The 18,208-nt window shown below is 53.2% G+C and overlaps 2 protein-coding genes across 2 annotated transcripts; both read right to left on the bottom strand.

The window, feature by feature from the left end:
* Positions 1-10: 10 nt before the first annotated feature.
* Positions 11-12,523, bottom strand: KAT8 (lysine acetyltransferase 8). Its single transcript, XM_069570919.1, has 12 exons — positions 10,868-12,523; positions 9,492-9,917; positions 8,215-8,289; positions 7,957-8,132; positions 4,151-4,204; positions 3,887-4,051; positions 3,063-3,152; positions 1,240-1,380; positions 1,046-1,139; positions 808-958; positions 531-685; positions 11-187 (listed from the first exon to the last, which is right to left on the bottom strand). Exons 2-12 carry the CDS (start codon positions 9,700-9,702, stop codon positions 123-125), a joined length of 1,377 nt encoding a protein of 458 aa, XP_069427020.1. The 5' UTR covers positions 9,703-9,917; positions 10,868-12,523; the 3' UTR covers positions 11-122.
* On the bottom strand, positions 12,189-16,450 carry BCKDK (branched chain keto acid dehydrogenase kinase). The gene is made up of 12 exons (XM_069570920.1): positions 16,325-16,450; positions 15,372-15,742; positions 15,177-15,245; positions 14,971-15,081; positions 14,639-14,686; positions 14,439-14,558; positions 14,260-14,358; positions 13,993-14,066; positions 13,529-13,657; positions 13,349-13,438; positions 12,735-12,893; positions 12,189-12,641 (listed from the first exon to the last, which is right to left on the bottom strand). Exons 2-12 carry the CDS (start codon positions 15,564-15,566, stop codon positions 12,497-12,499), a joined length of 1,239 nt encoding a protein of 412 aa, XP_069427021.1. The 5' UTR covers positions 15,567-15,742; positions 16,325-16,450; the 3' UTR covers positions 12,189-12,496.
* Between the last annotated feature and the right edge of the window lie 1,758 nt (positions 16,451-18,208).

Genomic DNA, 18,208 nt, shown 5'->3' with positions numbered 1-18,208 from the left:
GCCCATCAGCTCTGGGACACCAGCAGCACTTACTTTATTTAAAAAAGTGATGAAACAGGTCTGTACATATTTACAGGCTGGGGGCAAGGAGGCACGGGTCCAGGAGCAGAGGCGCAGGCCACTCACTTCTTGGAAAGTTTGACTTGCTTGTGCTTGGGGGGTGCCCACTTGAGGCAGACAGAGTCCACTGCAGGAAGAAAAGACAGATGAGAGGCAGGACGGCCCCCCCCCCTCCCCCGATTGGGCTGGTCACCCTGGCTGCTCTGCCCTGGGCCCAGGCCAGGTTTCACCTGCAGATGGGAACAAGGGCAGGCTGATTCCTGGGGTGGGGGTGGGGGGTGGGAAGGGAAGCCCAGGAATGAGTGGCCTGCCTCAGGCTTGGTCCTGGGAGCTGGTCAGACTGGTTTGGGATCAGGTGACAGCAAAAAGGAGGCCTTGGCTCCTGGAGGTCCTTACACCTATCCCCCACCACTCTCACACACACACACACACACACACACACACTCGCCCAGGGCAGCCCCTTTACCTACCTGTGATGGGTGGTTTCTTATACTGAGCACTTTTGAGGTGTTCCTCCACCAGCTTGGGTGTGACACAGATCACGTGCTGGCCCTTCCAGTACTTAACCATGTTGAGGGACTGGAGGGTGCTGATGATGTCATTCTGAGTGATGCTCGTCATCTGGCTGCACAAGCAGATTAGAGCAGATGCTGGAGAGAGGTCTACTTGAGGGGTTTGGCTGGGAGGGGCCAAGGAGAGGGGATCACGGGCAGTCGGAGGAGAGTCTTTCCCTCTGGAAGGACTTACCTAAGGTCCTTGATGGACAGGGTGCCCCGGAAGTCTCGCAAGATCTCCAGCAGGACCCAGGACCAGTAGCTGCGGTAGCTGAGCTTGCCCAGGTCAGACAGTGGCTTCTCAGGGGAGCCGACCGTGCTCTCCAGCTTTGAGAGCTCATAGCCTGGAGGTGGTGGAAACGAGGAAACTGAGGACCCACCCTGCCCTGGCACCCCTCATCATCGTCGCCCTTCCTGCAGGAACCACTCACTGAAAGCTATGAGGAACTTCCCGTAGCCACGGCGCTGGTAGGGGGGCAGCGTCAGGATGCAGGCCACGTTGTTCCCATCTGGGGACTCCTTCTCCTGCGGGGGTGGGTGGTCAGGGTCTCTGCGGAGACTCAGCCCCTACTCAGGTTCATCCACTCCCTGCCCCCCACCTCCCTCAACCTGGGCTTCCAAGCACCTTTGAGAAGTAGCCGACGATGTGGGCCCCCTGCCTGTCCACCTCGGTCAAGATGTAAAAGACGAACGGCTCCACATCAAAGTATAGCGTCTTATGGTCCAGGAAGAGCTTGGCCAGCAGACACAGGTTCTGACAGTAAATCTGAGGGGTGGGGGTGGGTGGAAACAGGCTCAGGGGGCAGGCAGAACACCTCCACCTAGCTCCATCAAGGTCTGGGCAGGTGCTGTCACCCTGCCTGTTGCAAGTGCCAGGCTCCAGAGCATAGCCAGTGCTAGCCCGGTGAGAAGTGGGATCCTCACCAGAACGGCCGTGTTTAGCATTGCAAGGAGTCTTAGAGTCACTTTCTGATGGACGAGGAAATGGAAAATCAGATAGGTAGGAGCACTCAAGGAGGTCACAGCAGAGCTGGGCTACTCATGGCTACTGCTGCTGAGTGCTCAAGAGGAGTTTGCTCTTTAGAGACACAGACTTTTCTATTTCAGCTCAGGAAACAGGTTCAGAGACAGTGGCTTGCCCAAGGTCCCCCAGCTGGTGAGCGCGAGGGCGGGACTCAAGCTGGTGTGTGAGTTCTGTCTGCTCAAAGCCGTGCCCTCAGACCTAGCACATGGCGAAGGGTGAACCTGGGGGGTTGGTAAATGTCTGCAGATGAACAACCCTTGAGCCTGACTCCACAGCCCAAGCTATCTACCCCATCGGCCGTGCCAGGCCAGAGACCAATGTCAGGAGGGCCAGTGGGACCTTAAGGTTGGCTGCATGGCAGACATCAAGGACACCTTTTACAACCACTCTCATTTGACCCAACAGTTGTGTGAGCCCAGCACTACTGACTCATTTTGCTTAGGAGGAAACTGAGGATCTGTAAGGGTGAGGGACTGCCTGAGGCCTCAAGGCTGTATAGGATGGAGCTGAAAGAACACCCACGTCTCTGCTCTGTCTCTTTCTGCCCCTCCAACCCCACCCCACCCCACTGATGTTCAGGAAGGCAGAGCAGGGGGCTCACGTGATGCTATTTAGCAAGCTATTCATCACAAGGCTGGCAAAAGCCCGTGTTTACTAAGTCCCTGCTCAATGCCAAGAACTGGGCTAAGTACTTGACTTTGCTGTTTCATTTATTCCGTTAACAAGTCTCGTAGGTAAATATTAGCATGACTCCTGTCTTAAAGAGGAGAAAACAGGAACAGAAGACCTTAAGTAACTTGTCCAAGGTCAGTAAGGAAGTGACAGGGCGATTTGAAGCCCAGAGCCACTCAGAAGCCAGCCCCTGCATCTTACACTCCGCTGTCCTTGCACAGGAATTGGGGACCCTCGGTGAGACCCTCCTAGACTGACCAGGCAAAGGCCAAGTTGTCCATGACAGCAAAGCATGCCCCAGAGACCATACACTGCCCCACTGAAGTCCTTCAGGAACAAGGAACTTGGCCTCAGAGCCACAGAGCTCTCAGGCAGGAAACCTCACACAGAGCAGTTCCCATCCAGGAAAAACAAACACCATTTCTTCAGGCAGAAAGAGAAAGCAGGCTTGAACAATACCCTGAGGCCAGACAATCTCCACTCTGGGTTCCAGAAGCACTTGAGCCTAAGCCACCCCCAGCTACCCCCTCAGAAGCCAAATCCCTCAGGGACAGAAGAGAAACCCAGAAGCTGAGGGTGGCACCATGGGGAGCTGACTTTGCACAGAACACAGGCTGGGTGCCAGGCTGAGCACAAGCCCGCAGGCCTCTTCTCACGCTAAGGCTGGCCTCTGCCCTTTATCGATGGTGAGGAACACCAGGAAGTGCCTAGCGTGTCCCCCATTTCCATGGTAACTCTGCCCAAGAGCTCACCTTGTGGTCTTTGCCATCCACTTCATACACAGAGATGTTGCTCTTGCGGTAGATCTCCTTTCCCGGGGGTTGCCGCCACTGGCACTGGCCCTGGGTGGGGGTTGAGAGCAGAGAGGCACAGACGTGGGGTCCCAAGTTTCCCCGCTGGGCACTCCATCCCACCCTGTGTGGCTGACAGCAGGCCTCTGCTTCTCTCCACTTCCCCAGTTGGAGACCCTGGGGATCCACCCGTCACCTATATCAAGTAACTCACCCAACCATCTGAGGAGACAAATCCTATTTTACAGACGGAGAAACTGAGGCACACTAACAGGCCAGGTAGCTGGCATGAACATCACACAACTGGATAATTACAAGTCCAGCTCAGCCTGGCTCTGGAGGGCCAGCACCCATGACAAGGTTGTTTCCTAAACTACACGCATCTGCCTAAGAATCCACCGTGGGGGAAACACACCGTGCCAGCCAGGTGGCCCATGTGTGTGGCCGAGCATTCTGACCGCCCAGGCGTCACGGTCCCATGGCTCGGGGCTGTGCTGACTTCCTCTTTTGCACAGAGGAACCTGGCACGGGACAGGCCTTAGATAAATACGTGGTGAGGGCCAGGGACCCCAGAAGGCCCCCACGCCACAGAAGAGGAACCTGAGGTCTGCGGAGGCTCCAGCCACCGCACAGTCAGGCCTGGAAGCCAGGTCTCTCCACCCAGGCCAGCTTTTCCTTGGATCTACGGCTTGTGAGCCTGTCTCTCCTGCCCCGGGCTGCTCTCTCAGGTGTCCTTCAGCCTCGACGCCCATCCCCTGTGCGTACCAGACCCAGCCCAGCCTTACCAAGTGGAAGCGGTAGCTCTTCTCATATTTCATATACTTGAGACAGTACTCGCAGAGCCAGAGCTTGGGCTGTTTCCCATAGTCTTCAGGGAATGGGGAGAAGTACCAGGCGTCGATTTCGTAGTTCCCAATGTGGATCTTGTCCACGTACTTCACCTTGGTGATCTGTGCGCGAGGTGGGAGTGGAGGAAAGGCGGGCTTGGTCAGGGCAAGAGGAGCAACAGGGAAGGGGCAGCTCCGCTTAGGAGCCCTCCCCCTACTTACCGCCTCATGTTCCTTCTCCAAGGCTGCTGTTGTGGGATCCATCTCTGCATAGGTCTGAGTGAGAAAGAGCAGTGGACGGAGGTGAATAGAAGGGGTCAGGTTATCCCTTCTGTTTTCCAGACCTCATCCCTTAAACTACAATAATAACAAGATCGAGCAAGCTCATTTTACCTGGTTTCAGAGCTGGCTGGTCCAAGTTCCTCTCCCATCTGCCCACCCACACACACATCCCAGAGCCCCCTGATGCTCAAGTTTGGACCATTTGCCTTTGGACCGATGAACAGGGCTAGGATCTAAAGGCCTGGCTCCACTCCTTAGGTTGATAAGAGCTTGAGTGTTTCCAATCGGATCAATCCAGTTCTGCCATAGTTGTTGGGAGACAGGGGAAATAAGAGGTCTGGTCTTCTGCGTCCATATCAGGAACCGGTAGGGACACCCCAATGTGCCTGGACCCCCTTCCTGCAAATGGGACTGCTCCCAGAGGCCCCTCCCACAGGTACAGCGAGCCCTAGGTGTCCAGAAAGGAATTTGGCCTTTCCTCCTACAAACCTGTTCATCCTCCTGGGTTCCTCAACTCACTGGGAAGCATCACCCTTGGGCCAACTGCCCCAGACCAATAATGAGCCTGCTCACAAGGCTCCTCCTCCTCGCTCAGCCTGGCATTCAAATAATGGCCACGTCGTGTCAGCTCTACCTCTTTGTCATCTCTGGAACTGGTTCCTTCTGCCCCACCCCAAATAGCCACTGCCACCATGTCAGATCTAGACAGCTGCTGACAAGGCCTCTGGGGATTCCCAGCCCTCTCTCAGCTCAACCCTGCTCTGCTGTTGACACTCCTGTTCCTGGTCTTCATGCCTTTGCGCATGCAGTTCCTCCCAGCCTCCATGTCCTTCCCTCTTCTACAGCTGCCAAAAAATGCTTACTCAGCCCGGTACTGAGCATGAGCCAGGCAAGTGCCTGACAGGGCAGAGTGTGGTGAGTGATCACGTGTCATTGTTTTTACTGTGCTCTTTCTGTCTTTGAAGGCCCAGCACCCTTTCCAATCCCATCCAAGAGGCCTGACTGGATTCTTCTGAGCCAGAATATATTCCTTCCCAGGTCAGGAATGCCTTGCTCAACAACAGTACCCACCGTCTCCCCGTCTTGGTTTCCCTATTTTCCAAGTCTTTGGAAGGCAGGAATATAACTCACGTGGCAATCATAGCCTGCCCAGGTTCTAGGCCAGAGGCTAAAGAAGGAACCAAGGCCTGACAAGTGACCCAGGAAAGCCTGGGACCTACACCAGAGAAGACGGCAGCCTTGCCTTGTGGTTCAGAAGGGAGACAGGGGCCAGTGTCTTACCCAGAGCCCTTTCCACCAAGCACTTCGCCAGATGGCCTCATTTAACCCTTTGGCAATGTGGATACACAATGCTTTACAGAGAAGTAAACAGGGAGAAGTGAGGTCATTCACCCTTGGGGACTAGCCAGCTGCCATTTATTCCAAGTACCAAGTGCTCACATCATAGGCATTACTCAGCACGAGCCTGAGATGGGAGTGCTCACTATCCACACCGCACAGAAGAAACTGAGGCATGGAGAAGTAGGCTCACAGAACCAGGACCAAGCAGAGTGGGGCATGGGCCTCCGGTCTGTCCAACACCAAAGTTAAACCCCTGCAAAAATGAGGGAAGGGAACTTTTCCTTCTCATGTGCCTCTTTAAAACACATCTCCCAATTCATAAATCAGTCCTCTTCTGCAAATGGGTTAAAGAACTACAAAAACACTACTTTTCATAAATGCTATAATTTATTTAGAATTAAACATTAATGAGGCCCTGGAGAACCTTGCTGATTGTTAACTCACTGATTATTCATTCTTTGGTTAACTTGCTGATTATTCATTCTTTGAGTAACCTGCTGGTTATTCATTCTTTGACCACCACTGGTCCATGGTCATCCACCATGCTGACTGCCAGCTTAGAAAGACATCTTTGAGACTTACTTTACCAGGGCAACCTGGCTGGGGAGCTGAGCAAACCTTAGACTGTGCTGTGGGATAAAGTAGCCACTAGCCACAAGCAGCTACTTAGATTTAAGTTCATTACATTCAAAATAAAATTCAATTCTCAGTACATTTCAAGTACTCAATAGCCACACGTGGGTAGTGGCTACTGTATCAGACAACACAGACAGAGCACATTTCCATTTCCATCACAGGATGTTCAGTAGGACAGTGCTGCCTTAGATGGTGCTTTACAGACATCTTTTGGGTTTTCTTCTCGCCACATGGCTTGTGGAATCTTAGTTCCCCGACCAGGGGCTGAATCTGGGCCATGGCAGTGAAGACGCCGAGTCCTAATCACTGGACCACCGGGAATCCCCAGTGAAAGATCTTTCTAATTCAAAGCATTAAAAATAATTTTTTTAAATGACAGCACTGTTAACCAGTTGACAGTCTGTGTATACAAACTATATTTGTATCTGAAATAAGAGCTTCTCAACTTACCTTTATTAAAGGACAATATACTCTGATAGTTTGTACCTTGTCTTAAGTTATTCCGTTTTTTAAATTTAAATGACCACAACCCAATGCAACTCATCTTGCATTCTACTAATAGCTGTGCCCCACAGTCTGCAAACCATTGCTGCAAAACCCACAATGAGTGCTCAGGATGCAATTGCACTGGGTGAAAATAACAAAAATCTGGGTTCCTTAAGAGCTTCATAAAGCCTCTTCTCATCTGCACACTCCATTTCACAAATCAAGAAACTGAGGCTCAAAGTGGGAGAAAAGAAACCCCCCAGGGGCAGGCTGGCTTCAAGAAAAGAACCCAAATTTTGTTTCTTTTTTTTAGCCCAGAGGCATGAGGGATCTTAGTTCCCCAGCCAGGGATTGAACTCACAGCCCCTGCATTGGAAGGACAGAGTCTTAACCACTGGACCACTAGGGAAGTCCCCAAATCCAAGCTTTGGAAATAAATGGCAGGAGTTTCTAGGCTATTTCCAAGTCAAGGCTAAGGGCTTGTGCCCCAAAGTAGAACAATCTAGTTGGCAAATCTAATTCATGACTGGGTTCCTAAAACTACCTGCACCTCCCTTATAAACTGGGGATATAGTTTACCTCACAGAGTTGCTGTGAAATTTCAATGAGATCATGTTCTAGAATACTTAGCCTAATACTGTGGCTCACAAGCCAATAAATGTGCCATTATTACTCTAATTTCAGCCCACCCTTTTATATACTAGCTGTGTGACCTTGGGCAAGTTACTTAACCTCTCTGAGTCTGCTTCCTGCTTTCCTCAAAAAGAATTAATTAGCTCTGTGGCATTAAGTTGTTACAGAAGACCTGATGAGCTTATCCAGGCACAGCACTCAGCACAAGGGTTGGCGATTGCAAGCACCCCTAAATCACTCATTCTCTTCCTTCCCTTGGAACTTGCAGGTCCGTTTGTCAATGTGGCACAGCCAAGAGGGGCATAAATGCTGCAAGAGGCCTGAGTTCCAGTCCCAGCTGTGTCAGTTTCTTGCCACAAGACTATGGCCAAGCTCTCACCCTCTCTGAGCCTCAGTTTTCTCATCTGTGAAGAATACCTGGGAGGAGATAGATAGTCCCCCATATACTGCAGGAGCTTAAGCAATGGGAGCTGCTGTGGGTGTGGCACCAGGACCCAAGTTAGTCTGGAGAGGATGCTGAGCCTCCTGGGGCCCTGGGAAAGGGGAGGGACCCGGGGAAAGGGGTGGGCTCAGGGGAAAGGGGTGGGCCGAGGGGAAAGGGGTGGGACCTGGGGAAGGGGAGGGACCTGGGGAAGGGGAGGAATCCGGACCTTCTGCACGTGGTTGATCTCATCATGCTTGCGTTTTTGGTTGCGAGTGATCTTGCGCTCCGGCTGCTCAGCCAGCTCGCTCAGGTACTTCTCTGAGTTCTTCTGCACAGCATCTTTCACTGTTTTGGTCAGCGCCAGCCGGTTCTTGTCGACCCATTCATCCAATCGCCGGTTAACTGTGAGGATGGGTCATGAGGGTGCTGCCCTTTCACGTTCTCCCCCAACCCCGCACCCAGACCTGAATACCCTGTCACTCACAGCCCACGTAGTGTACATAGAATTCCTCTCGGCCTTCTTGATCGTTCACTCGAGACTGGATCACTTCAGCAGAATCTGTGAAGGGAAAAGGCTAGGATCACCAAGAAAGAATACCGGGCTGGAACGAGTGACACTGAGGGGCAGGTTGCCAGATTCTGAGGCCAGATTCCGAAGCTAACCTCATCTGTTCACCTCTGCCACAAACACTGTCTTGAGGTGGGCCAGATTGGGGCTCTTATTCTTATACTAGGGACAAGGAAACTGAGGCTTACCCATGCTCACCTATTTGAAAAGTAATAAGCACTAATATTTAACCGAATTCAAGTCTGGCTCCAAATTCAAGGTCTGTATTAGTATACTCAGTCGTTCATTTGTTCAGAAGCCATGAGAGCTAGTTGTGGACTCACACAGCCCCACTTCCTAGCTATATTTAACTGAACAAGTTATTTCGGCTTTCTGAGCCTCAGCGCTTTCATGTGTAAATAAGGATAACAGCGCCCCCCTCAAACGGTGATAAGCTTTCAGTACAGCACCAAATGGCAGACCATTCAACAAATGACTAAGGCAACCACTGCAAGTCTGGCCCTGAGCTGGGTTGCTGCTGGGTACAGAAGATACACTGATGAATCATGAGCGGTCCTGCCCTCCAGAAGTTCACACTTTGATAGAAGACAGACAATGACAACACAATGGTACATATACCGTAGCTCAGGTATAAAGAAAATGTTGCAGGAATATACAGAAGGGAACGATGCACTCTGCCTGAAGGGAGTCAAGAATGGCATCACAGGGGATATGATGCTAAAAGGATGAGTGGGGCTAGCCAGCAGTAAAAGGCATATGGTCTTAAGAGCGTGGTCTGGTCCGTCAATGGCCTTTGCTAGGAGTGCTAAAAAACAGAAAGGTGACAAAGACGAAGGCCATTCTAAGGTATTTGGGGATTATTCTGGAAATGACGCAAAAAAATAGAAGGGAGGGGAAGTTCGTTTTTGTGTTCCGGGAGGTCCTCTCCGCTGGCGGCTGTAGGATAAAAGGGGAAGTCACAGACACAAGGGAGACCAGCGAGGAAGCAGGTTAACAAAAAAAAAAAGGGAATGAAGCCTAAGACTTGGCAAGTGGAATGGGAGCTCTAAAACACAGAAGGAAGACTTTGGTTAAAGCCCAGGCGGCGGGGATTGTAGGCGGCGCCGGGGCAAGTCCAAAAGACAGTGTTCTAACCCCCTCAGGCCCCGCCCCGCCCTTAGGCCCCGCCCCCTGGCCTTGGGCCCCGCCCTCACGCCAGGTGCTATCGGGCCGCCGGCACAGGTAGGTTTCTCCGATCTCCACGGTGACTTCCGGCTCGCCGCGCGCCGGGGTCGGCGGAGAGATGCGGCCTGGGGACGGAGCGGTCCCCTCGACCGCCGCATTCTCCCCGGGTCCGGGCTCGCCCTCCCCCGAGACCCCTGAAGTCGCTGCCGCAACCGCCGCAGCTGCTCCCTGTGCCGCCATCGTTGTAGTGGAAGTGACGCCAGAATATAGCGCCGCGTAGCGCCTTTAGATCCGGGTCAGCGACGCGTGGCGGAGCCCGCAGCAAGCTGGAGGGCGGGGTCTGTGACGTGGCAGGAGCTCGTTGGTTAGTGTGAGTGTCTCCGCGGCGCCGGGCCAGATTGACGTTGACTGTGCCGGTTACATTGGAGTTTCCTGTTTGGAATTGTGGCTGCACCCTAGAGTTAAAAGAGAGGAGAAAGGCTTTCCTGCTGTGATGTCTCAGCTCTATCTTTTTAAGACTTCTGGTGCCTGAGGAAGCCAGGATGTGCCAGTTATCGGGCGGCGCTGCCCCCAGTTTACCGGGGCAGAGCCAGAGCAGCCTCCCTGGATGCCTGGCTTCAGGGCAATGAGCCTGAGGTTAACACCCATCCCATGCAATTCCACCAGCCAAATACTGGTCTCCCGTTTTTAAAGACTGAAGAAACTGTGTTCCTTGTTCAGGATGGGAAAAGGAGATCGGATTGGGGAAGCAGGCCCAATTAATCACTCGCACAGAATCAAGCCTTTGTAAAGAAATGACCAAGTTCCCTAAAGAGAAACTAGTCAAAGGCCCTGGACATAATAGAGAGAGTCTTGGGCTTAATGAGTGAGGAATCCTGGGTTCTGACCCTACACTGGGAGTGTCCATTCCCAGAATGTCGTTAAATGTTACACTGTATAAGCCATACAACCATAAAGATTGAACCATATGTTTATCTCTACGTATATAAAACAAGTGCGTGTTGCACAATAGCAGACAGGGTAAGGTATTCAATAAACATTCCTTTTGGCCACTCTGAGTCATATCTGACTTGTAATTTGGCTATTGGGCTTAGAAACAATTCTAAGAGGAGTGGAATGCTTAAGGTCTAAGGATGAGGTTACCGATCAGGAAACATCTAAGTATCTGTGAGTGATGGCAGTGGGAAGAGCTGGTAACTTGGCTTTGGGAAAATAAAGGAGTTTGGAGGGAGTGGTAAATGCCCTTCTGGCAGCATATGAAACAGAAGAAATAAGTCAGGCAAGAAAAAAGTTTAAAATTAAGACTGTAGTACTTGTTCCCTCTCCACCCACCCCTAGAACTATGTTGATGATTCACACAGATCCCACAGAATCATTTTTTGTTGCTTCCTTGTGCTCATATTACCTTTGATGTGCTTTCAGAAGTCAGCACCAGAGGCTTGTTTGGTGAAAAGTCTCTCAAGTTAATGGAACTGTTTTGCTTTGAAAGAGCTGAAAATGGAAGTTCTCAGTCTGGGAGTTTTAAGTACCTGCCCAATCAAATATGGACAATAAACAAATGATATCCAGCAGAGGAGTCCATCAATGACTGTGCTGCTTACCTCTTTTGCCTAGCCTCCTGCCCTTCCCTTTCCTGCCTCCCCTACTCCCTTCTGGAAGCACTTTCTCAACAAATTGCTTGGGTACAAATCTTTGTAAGATGTGCTTCTAGGGAATCCAGGGCTTCTTTGGTGGCTCAGCTGGTAAAGAATCCACCTGCAATGCGGGAGACATGGGTTCGATCCCTGGGTTGGAAAGATCCCCTGGAGAAGGGAAAGGCTACCCATTCCAGTATTCTGGCCTGGAGAATTCCATGGACTATATAGTCCATGGAGTCACAAAGAGTCGGACACGACTGAACAATTCACTCTAGGGAATCTAACCTCCCTTCCTAGCTTCAAACCCTTCCATGGATCCCTGCTACCTCCAGGATATAACTCACACTTCTTGGGCTATAATTTCAAGGTCTTTCACCCTGACTCCCATCTGCCTCTCCAGCCTCCCCGTCCTCCTCCTCCCAGCACTGCAGCAGCAAGATTTTCAGCCTGGCAAATCACTAGGGTTTCCCACCACCAGATACAATTTCTGTCTCCTCTCAGTCCCCCACTTCCATCACCAGTCCCACCAAGCAGGCTTTAGGCCTTCTTCCTTCCTGGCAAGATGGGTGGGAGGGGGGTCACCACCACCTGCTCCCTGGAGCCCTTTGCCCTCTCTACCCGGGCCCCACTGTCCTCTGGGGCCTGCCAGGGCACAATCCTGTGTGTTCTTTTACTTGGCAATAGCAGGCACGGCTGGCAGACAGTATTTTTAACCTTCCTTACTCAGGTTTAGGAATCAGGTGGCTCAGAAGAGTGCCCAATCGGGTCACCTTCACCTCTATAACCTGTGACTGCTGGGAAGAATCGGAACTGAGGCCTGAAGCTGGGCCAACCTGGGCCTTCCATATTGTCTGGGAGGCAGAAACATTTGGGAAATGAATGAGAGGTCTGCACAAACTGCCCAACTCATCCCCACTCCAGTTAAATTTACTGTGCAGGAGACCCAGGGCCAATTCCATTCCTGGTCTGCCAGGCAGTGAGGATGGTTACAAGACCAGGACATGAACTAGTTAAACCCAGGGTCCAGGGGACCTGAAAGAGGGCAGAAACAAAGGTTCATCTGCCCTCCCCACACACGGGGCCTGAGAGGGCATTCAAAATGTGAACTTTAATAACAAACAGCAGGTCAAAGTGGGGTTCCCCAGGAACGAGAATGACGGAGCTGGTGCGGGAGACCTCAAGGGTCCCCACTTCCTCCCCTCTAAGGCCTGGAGGCAGGGAAGCAGTGGACCCTATGAAAGAGGGCCAGTGCCTGGCTCCATGTAAGTCCACCTGTTTGGGGCCCTAAGACCCGAGATGCAGCAGTGTGGAGCAGGGTGGTACCCTGCAAGGTCCAGGAGGTCCTGGCAGGGAGTGTAGCCCAGCCTGGGCAGGCCAACTGGCCTAGGGCTGCGAGGTCAGATGCGGAAGCTTTCTTCCCGGCCATCGATGTGACGGAGCCGCAGGTAGACATCTGTGCCAATGCCCTGCAGTGACTGCAGCCGAAGGGAACCACCGAGGTACTCTGCGTAGGCCCGCGAAGTGGGCAGCCCGAAGCCAAAGCTGGGGGTGGGCAGGGGGACAGGACACGGGCTTCAGAGGCTTGAGTCTCCTGGGCTCCCCCCACCCCTCCGTTCTGGCCGGATGGGGCCTCACCCGTGCATGGGTCCAGACTGGCCACCACTTTGCGTGTCCAGGTGGCCGAAGAGGGGGCTGATCCTCGGGTCCTGGGTGCTGGCCTCAGCTGTAGTGAAGTGGTAGTCCATCACCCGATCCAGGTCTTTGTGAGCAATTCCCCCGCCCCGGTCTGAAATCCTGGCAGGATGATGGTAACGGGGGTTTGGCTCAGCTTTGGTGGGGGTTCACTATCTCCCAAGCAATGAGTGCTAAGTCGGCCTTCCTGTCCCTTCCACCCACCCAAACATGGAATGTGGTCACCTGGACTCTTGGGCCTTGCTTTTTGTAAGCTACTTTTCTCCACCCTCACTTCTGCCACTGACTGCTTAAACCTTCTCACAGGACTTGACATTTATTCTCCACCCAGCACCATATTTCTAACTTTCCCTTCTCTGGGCCCCACAGTTTCTGACAAAGACAGCCCCTGGGGCCTGCAGGTGGCCCCAGATCCACTCATGTCCAGCTCATGGCAATCTCAGGACCAGAGACTGTCCTGAAACACTAAGTCTCACTAAGCTTGAGGTCATTCAGCAGATCAGGAACAGTGCCCAGAAACCCGCATCCATACCACCCAACTCGCACCCAAGGCAAACCTGATGACGAGATCGATATCATTGTTGGCGATGGTGATGACGACATCTGGGACATTGTAGGGAGTGTCAAGGTGACTTTCCATTGTGGCTCTGTGCAAGGGGCCAAATACCAGTAGGTGGTGGTGCCCCCGCCTCACCTCAGTTCCCATCTGCCCCCTTCCAATACATCCAGCAGCCCACCTCATGGCGTTCTTGAGCAGCTCAGGTAGGATGTAGTCCAGTGGCATCGGGATGAAGGGGAAACGGGCAGCCACGTGTCCGTTGATACGGACTCGGGGTGCATTGCCATACTTGTGCTCACACAGGCGTCTGTGGATAGGAGCAAGGGTTCAGACTCCAACCAGTGGGTCTCAACTGGAGCTGATTCTGTCCCCACCCTCCCAAGGACACTTTGCAATCCCTAGCAACATTTTTGTTTGCCATAACTGGGGAGTATTACTGGCATCAAGTTAGTAGAAGGCAGGGATCCTTCTGAACATCCTAACAAGCACAGGCCAGCCCCTTACAGAAAAGAATAATCTGGCCCAAAACATAAACAGTACCACAGTTGAAAAGTCCTGCCCTGGACCACATCCTGGGCAAGTGCTCAGACCCAGAGCTTCCCTGCCCAATGATGTCCACCTCCTTAACCGTTCTAGCCTCACCTGGCAAAGTCCACCCACTTTTCAATAATCTTCTTCGGTGACAGGCGAGTGCAGATGATGCCAACAAAGTCGGGCTGGTAGGAGAAAGAAGGTCAGGACCAGAGATCACCTCTACCCACACCTTGGGCAACAAAAGCTTGTAAACTTTAGACTACGGAAGCAGCCCCAGGGCTCTCCCCAGGCCTGCGGGCCAGGTCCCCAGTTCAAGGGGGCTCCTGGCTCAGCTCCCTCTGGTCCACTTGACATCCTCAGGTCCCGGCGCCCCACCTTGTCCTCGTGTAGCGCGAGATGGTGGGTGGCCAACATACGGATCCCAAGCCTTGAAGTCAATGTCTTGTCTAAGAAGTAGCGGACGAGCTTCTCATCCTATAAAGAGCAAGCCTCAGAAACCCGGTGCCTTTCCCGGGCCCCCCACCAGGTCTGGGCCCCCATTGCGCTGCCCTGACCTCTATGTGCTTCCGGCTCTCACGCAGGCCTTCCGCTAAGAGGGTCACCACATCCTTGTGGTCATCCAACAGCTGTCGCACCAGTTGGCAGTATCGGGCCTCATCCGCCTGGTCCTTGATCTGCAAGCCACAGAGTCGTGAGCGTGGATGGTCCAGCCCTGACCTCTCAGCCCCTCACCCTGCCCTGGCCCAGCCCTCACCGGAGGGAAGTCGGTCAGCTTCTGGAAGGCACGGATGTACAGCTCGTGCTGCAAGGAAGAGGTGTGGGAATTCACAAGGATGCTCTGGGCACAGGTAGAGAACAGTCAGCCATGACCACCTTTGGGGACTGCCATCCACCCCAGTTCATTGGGTTCCGACCCCATCATGGTCTTTCAAGTCTCCATGAAAGCTTGGGGCCGAGTCCTCTAGGACTCAGAAACCTTTAGGCAAGTAGGTCTCTACCACTCTGGTTCCCTCTCCCCATCTGCCCCATGGGTGGTGGGCACAATGATTTAAGGTCCTCTCCTACGCCCCCTTGAGGCCACCTTACCACGTGCAGTATGGTGGGGTTGCAGCCAATGATGAAAGGAAGGCTGCGGAAGCCCTTGATGCGGTGAGCGATCCTCACTGGTAACTCCTGCTGCAAGTAGCGGGCACTTTTCTAGAAGAAAGAGAAGAGGGAAGTTAAGGCCAGGGGCTGGGGGGCTGGGTCAGAGCTCCAGGGTCCAAGAGCAAAACAAGAGGCAAGAATCTTACCAGAAGGTGACTGCCATCCTGAGAGCGGCCTGAATACAGCATCATGGTTGGAGTGAGACGGACTGAGGGCTGGAGGGGCAGATGGCCTTTGAGCATAGTATCTCCCACACCCTGCCCCCGGCCATATTAGCTTCACCCCTTCCCTGGACCCCCACTCCAGCTCCAGACCCAGGCCTCACCGCCCTAGCTGCACACCTTCTCTGCTGCCACGTCGATGGCTGACTGGTTGTAAAAGGAGGTGACGGTCTTAGAGCGCTCCCGTGCCATCTCCACGTGGTGGGTATCAGTGGCTGATGTGGAGCGGGCCCGGAGCGAGAGTGCGGGCCCCAAGAGAGGCCGGAGGGGTGGCCCACTCCGGGGTCCGCTCCCCAGCACCGAAGCCAGAATCATCGTTCTGTTCCTTTGAACTGGACTGGGTGGCCAATGGGGCTGAGGACCCGATAGACGGAGGCGACCCCAAAACTGGGCAAGAAGGGTGTGGGTGGGCAAGGGGCACTTCTCGGACTTCAGGGGTGAGCGCCAGTTGAGGATGCTGACCAGCTCAGCCTCCGGGGAGCAGCTCCCATCTGCCAAGGCGGGGAAAGGGGGAGTTGTACGGATCTGAATCCAGAGGGGCCGTCTCTCTACGTGAGCACAGGTATAATCAGATTCGACCATCTCTGCCCAACCCCTTCAACCACCTCCCCCCACACACACACACAGAGGGAGCCTGGATCACCTTGCTTTCTGGAGTTACTATTCTCTAAGGCTTTATCTGGTAGCTTGGAGGGATGGAGATCCTTAGACCAGGCCAGCCCGAAAACCTTGCCCCAGATCTCTCGGATCCGCTGCACCCTCGTTCAGGGGGCGGGGCTGACCCCTAATCCGCCGCCTTCAGACCCCGGCCGGGGTCTGGCCTGCACACGTGTGGCACAAAGAATTGTGCACCGAGGGTCGGCTGCGTGGAAGCAGCGGCTCGGGAGTCCCTGTCTAGGTCCCTCCCTCCGCAGGGTCACTTGGTTCGGCCCAGATCTCCCCCATATGGTAGATGCTGGTCCCCCCACCCCCGCCCTCCACGCGCTCTCCAACGATCCAGCGCAAAGGCGGAGGCTGCGGTCGAGTGATGCGAAGCCTTAGCGGGCATGGTCTGCGCAGGTCGCTCCCCTTACCGCTGGGCCAAAGCCAGGGCCGGGGTCCGAGCGGAACAGCCCAACAGTCGACCGGGCCGGGCGAGCCTAGCCGCCTGCGCCCTCTGCCGCCGTGACGTCGCGTGGGCTATGGGCGCCCGGTGCCTCCTGGGAGTTGTAGTTTGGAGCAGAGGACTCGCACCCTCGCGCCCAGCCCAAAGAGGTTATGTCCCTGCTCCTAGACCACCCAAATAACTCCAGAGTTACCTGGTCTCTCTGGAAAGCGGGCCCTCGGGAAAGAAATGGGACAGGGCGAGAATACCCTGAGATGCAAAGTGCACAGACCAAACGCTATCTGGATTTCCTCTCCGATGTCTGGTCCTTCTCCTCAAGGTCTTGACTCATTTGTGGAAAACCAAAGTGCCTGGTTCAAAACCCAGCTCAGTCACTCACTATCTGGGGCAACTTACTTAAACTACTCAATCCTTAAATTCCTGCCTTGGTAAAATGAGGTTGTATCAACCTTGGGGTTGTGTGGTTACATGAATTTATACATGTAAAGTGCCTAGAATAGTGCTGGGCATGGAATTAACACTATATTAGCTATTGTTATTAATATTATTACTAATTAATATCAGCAACAAACACTGATTAGGTGACATTTCTGTGCTAGGAGAGATTTGGTCTTGAGTTAGTAGACCCTTCTCGACCCTGTAAAGGAAGATAGACAATTGATACACGTGCAGTGTGAGTAGGACTCAGCAACTCCTGGGAGCTGGAATGGGAAGGGCGTATCATGACAGAGAAGAGCCTGGAGCCTTGTGGAGTCAGAGGAGAGGGGCTGAATGAGGTGACCAGACCTGTATTTGTCCTGAGGTAGTAAGAAGTTATTGAGGGATTTTAACGGAATAGATCTGCGTCTTAGAACCCTTTGGCTACAGTGATTAGGATGTGAGACCAAATGCAGAGACTACTGAAAGGACAATTTTTTTTCCAAGCAGGAGATGATGGGAGAAAGACTTTTCAGTGTGTTTGTGTGTACTTGAACTGACTGGATTCTAAATATTTTAAAAATTTAAAGAAGCAAGTAAGCAGATGTCTTTGAAGCTATCTTTTTTTTTTTTTTCCTTTTTCGGCTACGATCTACCCCTTGCGGAATCTTGGTTCCGGAACCAGGGATTAAATCTGGGCCCTCTGCAGTGAAAGCTGCATCCTTTACCACCAGCTAGCCTGCCTGAGGAATTGGCTGGAAAGTCTGCACAGATCATGAGGAAGGGGCTCCCTGAGTCTCTGGATTTCTTCTTCGCCCTTCCCCACACCATTCCCACTCTCTTTTCCGGCATCCTGGCGCTATCCTGGAGTGAAGCTGGAGGAGGCTGAAGGCAGGCAGGGCTTGAGCCAGCGGAAGAAGGCAGAGGGGAGGATGCTTCCGGTGGGAGGCCAGCGTGCCCATAGAGGCAAAGAAGTGTTTGCAGTGTGCCAGAACTTTGTGCTCTCCTGGCCGCGGCGAGGCCGGGAATGCAGGAGACGGCTGCTGTCACAGAGTCTGCAGACATCCGGGAAGAGCCTCACCTCGTTTGACCCTGCACGCTGGCCCAGAGCCCTGCTGGGACTCTCTGCTGCCTCCCGGCGGTGGAGGTTGGACATGCACCACCGCGAGTGCCCCGCCAGTCAGGCCCTTGTTGAAGAGATTGACGTGTTCCTTTCATCTTCATAACAGTACCTCTGAGGTAGGTACTATTAATATCCTCATTTTTCACAGGACGGGATAGAGCCCCAGAAAGATTATACGGGAGATTTCCCTGATGGTCAGTGGTTAAGACTACTTGCTCCAGGTGCATGGGGCCCAGGTTCAATCCCTGGTCAGGGAAAGAGATCCCGCATGCCAGCAAGGAAGATTCCACCGTGCCCCAAGACCCGGTGCAG

This window comes from Ovis canadensis, chromosome 24 (assembly GCF_042477335.2).
Source record: "Ovis canadensis isolate MfBH-ARS-UI-01 breed Bighorn chromosome 24, ARS-UI_OviCan_v2, whole genome shotgun sequence".
NCBI classification, from domain to species: domain Eukaryota; kingdom Metazoa; phylum Chordata; class Mammalia; order Artiodactyla; family Bovidae; genus Ovis; species Ovis canadensis.
This window is presented reverse-complemented; position numbering and strand designations above follow the sequence as displayed.

Excerpts from the sequence above, each read along its gene's own strand:
- KAT8 (XM_069570919.1), bottom strand. The coding sequence starts at position 9,702 with ATGGCGGCACAGGGAGCAGCTGCGGCGGTTGCGGCAGCGACTTCAGGG. Across the intron at positions 4,205-7,956 it reads AGATCAACCACGTGCAGAAG|ACCTATGCAGAGATGGATCC; the intron begins GTCCGGATTCCT and ends TTTCTCACTCAG. Across the intron at positions 1,381-3,062 it reads TGGATGGCAAAGACCACAAG|ATTTACTGTCAGAACCTGTG; the intron begins GTGAGCTCTTGG and ends CCCACCCCTCAG.
- BCKDK (XM_069570920.1), bottom strand. The coding sequence starts at position 15,566 with ATGATTCTGGCTTCGGTGCTGGGGAGCGGACCCCGGAGTGGGCCACCC. Across the intron at positions 14,687-14,970 it reads ACCCCACCATACTGCACGTG|CACGAGCTGTACATCCGTGC; the intron begins GTAAGGTGGCCT and ends TCTTCCTTGCAG. Across the intron at positions 12,642-12,734 it reads CAGTCTGGACCCATGCACGG|CTTTGGCTTCGGGCTGCCCA; the intron begins GTGAGGCCCCAT and ends GCCCACCCCCAG.